Source organism: Cyrtonyx montezumae, unplaced genomic scaffold, assembly GCF_038088225.1.
Source record: "Cyrtonyx montezumae isolate F1298 unplaced genomic scaffold, pur_monq_1.0 scaffold_2, whole genome shotgun sequence".
Classification (NCBI taxonomy): Eukaryota; Metazoa; Chordata; class Aves; order Galliformes; family Odontophoridae; genus Cyrtonyx; species Cyrtonyx montezumae.
Genome location: NW_027071936.1, coordinates 32,857,477 through 32,863,476, shown reverse-complemented (window position 1 = coordinate 32,863,476; position 6,000 = coordinate 32,857,477). Strand labels below are relative to the sequence as shown.

The window sequence follows — 6,000 nt, the reverse complement described above, 5'->3', positions numbered from 1 at the left end:
CAAAGAAATAAGGAAATTTAGAAAAGATGAGATCCAGACAGTTAATATTTTAAAGAAATCTACACAATGAAAATAACTGCATTTTAAATGACTTCTCTTTCTTTTTTTTCTTGGCAATACTATTCTTGTCAATGGAAAAAAATCCTCTCCATTTATTATTGCTGTGGTCAAAATCAGCAGCATTCAGAAAGCAAATATTTTCAGTGATAATCTAACAAAAATAACGTCTGGCTCCCTGATGTGTTATTTGTTTGAATTGTATGCTTGCTCTAACTCAGACTGTGAACTTCTAAGGAACACTAGACTTCAGAAGTACTTGCAACCATGACAAAGCGAGGCTTTTTTTTATCTGGGACAAAGTTCTTCCATGCTGTCCTGTTCCTCTAGTGCTCCTATCAGAGCAGACATAGAGCATGTCACAAATGCCCCTTTTCCAATGGCTCTCTTGCAGATTTTAACCTTTCTCTCTATACCATCAGTAATTCTTTCTCACAGACTTTAGTCACCTTGCTCCAAAAGATGAAGAAAACAAAAAATAAGTATGTGCTAACTGAATTCAGTTCAAGTTGCAGCATGCCTCTTCTCTCTCTAGCTTCGTTTTCTCCCTTAAAATGTCAAGAAAAAAAGAAACAATATATAATCTAATATTTTTTTTAATTTTCTGTACAGGAATATAACGTTATGGCAACTTTGTACATGAAATACATACAGTATTTAAATGTGAAAATCAGTTAGGTAAGAATTTACATTAGCAATGAAACTCATTCATGTGCAGTTAATATTTAGTTTAGATCTGTACTTTAATGGGGAAAGATTTTAATAGTTTACAATCATAGAAACATAAACATTTAAAACAAGACTCTATAAAATAATTTACAGATACTCTACCATCTACACTGAGAGAAAGGGTGTATTCCTGTGTGTTCTGTGTTAACAAGGTGGATGATTGATTTATCTCAGCCTTTAAAGTATAAAATAATTTAGAAGCAGTTCATGCAATGTGGAAGCGAAGGAGTGTCAGTTCCTGCAAGGTTTCGTGCTACCTCAGACATCTACTGAGCATCGCATGTGGGTCACCAGACACATGATAGTACAGCTGTCAGATGTTGCCAGAGAGCACCGGCCTCAGTTCCTCCAAACAATTACTTATGTAAACATAAATATACAAGTTGATATCTTTTCTACACAGTACAAATACAGGCCACAACTTCTCAGCTGTGCAAGTAGTCAATCTGTATACTGGGAAGTAGGATTATGTTCAGAGTGGAGTTCGATATATCTCTATTTACAGGTGCACTAACAGAACTTCCTTGTTTTCACCAGTTTGCTCTGGTATTTGACAGAATGCCCTCCATGCCCAATGACGTACACGTCCAGCAGGTAGGACTTGCCAGACTGCAGGCCCCTAATTGTCTCTGTGGTAACTGCTTTCTGTATATTCTGGCTGTGAAAATATTTACAGAGAACTTTTTCTGATTTCTTCCTTGTATCTGGACCCAAGCATTGGTTCTGTTCTCTTTTCTTCTGCTCCTCGCTGTAGTTGTCATCCACCTCCTTTTTGTAGATGCAGAATTTGTTCCTCTCCTGCGTGCCGAGCCATGCCACTGTGACTGAAGAACATGTGCGGAGTTTGTCAAAGGCTTTGATCCTTGTATCTTCAGGAAGAGAAGGAAATAACTGCTTGTTAGGCCTTGTCGTTGCCAGAATCTTCAGCATAGAAGCACCTTTTTTGCTCCCTTTCAGCCTAATTAGATACTTAGCTTTTGCTTTCCCTCGCAGCTGAAACTGCCGTACTCCTTCCACGTTTTGAGACAAGAGTAGTTTGCCATCTCTTCTAACTTGGATCTGAACAGCATCAAGGCACGAATGAACAGAAAAGGTGACCTTCTGGTGAGATGAAACAGGAGCAAACCGTAGAAATTTGGCTCCCTTCCTCTTGATGAACACATCCGTAACTTTGCCGTCTTTCAGCTCAACTGTTTTCTGCTTGGCCTCCTCCTTTGTTCTGGCAAAGGTGCCAACATACGCGGTGCTCAGGTTCGTGTCAGTGTTTACTGCAAACATGTCAAAGTAGTACTGTGTGTCAGGCTTCAGGTCAGACACCGTGAAGATGTTCTTGTTCCCAATACAAACTTTATGCAGGTCAACTCTTGGCTTTGAGGATGTTTGGCGCCCAAATTTTGATGATGATTTTAGAAAACCACGTTCTTTGCCAGCACTGTTGTCTGCGGGGAAGCCAAAATGGGCAAAGTCAAATGGGCTGAAATCCAGGCCTGGTTTTGGAGCCATCATAAAAGCATCATCAGAACTAAGCTTGGCTTCAACAGCACAGAGGCTTTTGAAATTGTGCTCTTTATTGATGACTATGCAATACTGAATTGGCTGTTTTAGCAATGAGGCCGTGGGACTCGGTTTCCATGCCAGCGTTACTGTTGTACGTCCCAGAGAAGTAACATCAACTCTCGGATCATAAGGTAATTCAGGGTAAGGTTGGTCAGATTCTGGAGTAGTAGTTGCATACACTTTAAAATGTGTATCCTTCTCTGTCGACAGCAAATCTAGTTGGTATAAACCAGAAGGGGAACTAGAGGACACAAAATACTCAACATCGTTTCCTTTGTAAGAGAACAGCTCTGTGCCTTCTTCATTAGTAATCTGCTGTTTCTGTTGCTCAAGAGGTTCTGGTTCACCTAAATTATAAACAAAGAAAAACATGTATATACACGATCCAAGAATATAATAAAATAAAACTACAAGAGACACTTCTACATAAAATGCAAATGTGAGATTAAAAAAATAAAGGTTTTACCTTCTGAGGAAGGTATTACCAATATTTTTTTTTCAAATAAAGCAGGGTTTGGCACTCAGGATAACAAAGGCAATAGGAACCATACCTGACTGGTGTTACCATAGTCTTGCAGATGGCAGCTATACTCTCTACCAGACTACGCCAAACACCTACCTTGGGTGTGCCCCAGAGAGACTGACTCTGCTCCCTGTTTTTGGGCTTGGGTCCTCAACTTTGGCCCTATGAGTTACTGTAAAGCTGCCTGCCTAAATACACTGAGGGCCTAAGGTGACTATGTGATCCAGCATAGATGACATTCGGCACTTGTGTGAAAGTCTCTGAAAGTCAGAGTCTGTTCCTCTCCTGAGTAGGAATTATACTGCTGTCTCCAAATAAACTCCTTGTCAATATATGGGCTCTCAAAGGGGCCAGCTGAGGCCTACAGGAAGGCCAATCTTGCCTCTTCTATTCACTTCAGGTTTTGTTCTCACTTTTTACAACTCTTTTCATTCTCGTGTTGCTACCTTAAGCTACTTTCGTGCACAAAGGCAGGGCTAGGGCTGAAGATCCAAAGGTCACAGCAATGAGACTGCTGTGAGACTCAGCACTATGCTGAGTTTGGCTTGCGAAGCTTTGAATCCAGGAGAAAAGCAGGAGCTAGAGGGGTAAAGAAAGCCTTGGATGGGTTGTTACCTGAACCTTCTCCACTGGCTTCCTCTGGGAGCTCTTGCACACTCAGTTTCCACTCCAGGGGAGCATCACAGGGTGTCACTGTTACTGCTAGGGGTGTGTTGTCCTCTTCCACCACAAAAAAGTACCTAGGAGAAGGTTAACAGATCCTTAGCATCAATAAATTCTATTAGCACCAACCATTGGAGACCAACTTTACATTACTTACGTTATTAAGTTTGACAATGTTGGGGCAACAGAGACAAAAACATAACTTACAGGCAGTAAGAGGGAATGCCAAAAGGATAGTTGGCATGAGCTAAGGAGGTAAAGGGCTAAGGCCCCCAGCTGCACAGTGTTGCCAAGACATCATGGCACAGGAGCTTTTGGCCTCCTGCCATCCCCTCCACCAGCTTCACCTTTTGCCCCTACGCTAACCACAGATAGTATAAATGGTCACAAAATGGTCACCAAGGCACAAATGAGAGAAACAGGGCCTTTCCTGGAATTCGAGGTTATGCTCTTCAAAGCAGGACATGCTTTCCAACATGTGTCCAGGTGAAGCACATGCATACACATACTCATGGAGAATGGTTGCAATTCTGCTCTTCCCTAAATTCTTTGACTCATTTCCTGTCTAACCTCAGTATTTTCTGACCCGAGGATTGAGGCCGGGAAGTGGGCAATCAGCTTGAGCTGCTTCTTTAAAGCACATTACGAAATAGAAAAGAGCAACAAGTATGGTGGTGTTTGCCTGTCGTTTTTCCTTCCCCTCCCTTTTCCTGCAGACATGGTTAGTGGCCCTGCTTTGGGGAACTTCTGTGGTCTGCAAGGGCTCTGGGATTGTAGCAGAAATCAAAGAAACTTCACAGACTGTCAGCTGGAAGGCCAGACTCACATAGTTACTTACTTCACCAGGCAGAGTGCTGGCATTTGCATTTCCCTTACTCAGATCCAGCTTTGATTCAAAACACCCAACAAATAAAGCTGCTGTTTTCCAAGACCAATGTCCTCACTTAATCCGAGCAGAAATACCTTTTAGGCGTGTCTCGGAAGAGGTAGCTACTAATTTCAGCTCCATCTGGGATGACTGATGAATCATGAAAAAACGCCTTATCCCGGATCTGCATCTGGAAGAGCTCCTCATCTCTGGTAGGCAGCTTCTGCATCCTGGAGCTGAGCGGCAGCAGCAGTAAGAGCAGCGGGCAGTGGAGCAGGAGCATCCTGCAGCAACAAGAGGGATTCCAGATTGGCGAGGGGTGAGCCATGCACACAACAGGAGCTGCTCAAAAGACTGCAGGGAGGCACAGACAGGGTCTGGTGGTGACCTATTTGTTCACAAACTCAGCTAGCTGCCAACTCATGTGAATCCTATATACTGATTTAGGGCTGGCAAGGAGCTTAGTACAACCTTCTGCAAACCCTTCGACATAGATGCATTTCAAGGAGCACAGGGCAGTTTAGAAAACAGAAATGAATTTGAAAGGCTTATTCTGCCGCTGAAACTCACATATACACACAATGATGTTGCATGTCCTTTATATTTTATAGGAATCTTTGCAGTAACACCACGTGAGCACTGGGAATATGTGTTGTTAGGACCAAACTCGCACTGTTAGAGCATTTGGATGAAGAATGTAAATAATATTTTTTCATCTTGAGCTGTAATTGAAAGCAAGCCCAAACAGTGGTTTGAAATTGGTATCTCTCCCAGCCTTTAACAAAGAGCAAAAGCCTTGCACATCCTTTGGTCGAGCTACAATCTGGTGTTTTGCCGTAGGAGAGTTTGCTGGATGTGGAATCAGAGCAGATGGAGGGTACAGCAAGCTCACTTTGCTCAGCAGAGTTTGGTTGGGCTTCCATCAAGTCTTTGAAAAGTAAATATTTCCAGTGAAATTGCTGTTTATAAAAATAGTGAATTAGGAAAATATGTGATATAAGCCCACATATATTTGAAGCACATTGGTATTAACATGCAATTCAGCAGGGCTTAATCCTCAAGCCTGATGGGAATTGCAAAACACAAAAGCAGTGAATCCCTTACAAATTAGGCATAATAATTCATAATCTCAGCCTTTCATTATTATGTCTACAACTAGGTCAGTAATGACTGCACTAACATATACAGCAGAATGGACTGCAAATCTCCTCAGAACAGCAGATGATCTCACATATAATGGCTCTGGTATGGGGTGGGGGGGAAATGCAGCCTGTTTCTGGTACGAGTGCAGTGAGTTTAAACCACTAGATGATTACATTCCTAAAATTAGGAAAAAGAGTGTTAGGCCATTACCTAAGCTGTGTTAGCCACCAGCTTTGGGGAAAAGCACAATAAAAACACTAAGCTGGAAGGAACAGTTTTATTGTACTTTTTTCTTGTTACTTGTCCGGATGTGTGGGTATTCCCTGGTCCTTACACTGTAGGATAAGCTGATTACTGCTTCATAACAAATTCTTTCTTTTTACATTTAACATTAAATCTGTTAGGCTGTTGATTTTTCTTTCCCTCACCATGACCTTCCTCCAGGCTTTTATGTAAAAAC

General features: G+C 41.9%; 1 protein-coding gene across 5 annotated transcripts in view; it reads right to left on the bottom strand.

Annotated features, from left to right (window-relative positions):
* Positions 1 to 653: 653 nt before the first annotated feature.
* The window catches only part of NDNF (neuron derived neurotrophic factor), a 31,765-nt gene continuing 26,418 nt past the window's right edge, over positions 654 to 6,000 (bottom strand). For 4 of the 5 annotated variants that reach the window (XM_065736838.1, XM_065736836.1, XM_065736837.1 and 1 more), the window contains 3 exons: positions 4,493 to 4,681; positions 3,482 to 3,606; positions 654 to 2,690 (listed from right to left, as the gene is read on the bottom strand). In XM_065736838.1, coding sequence (XP_065592910.1) covers positions 1,297 to 2,690; positions 3,482 to 3,606; positions 4,493 to 4,680 — 1,707 coding nt within the window. In that variant the 5' untranslated portion in view covers position 4,681 and the 3' untranslated portion in view covers positions 654 to 1,296. Of the gene's footprint in view, positions 2,691 to 3,481; positions 3,607 to 4,492; positions 5,440 to 6,000 lie in introns of those variants that run through there. The other variant, XM_065736835.1, reaches the window with a different exon arrangement.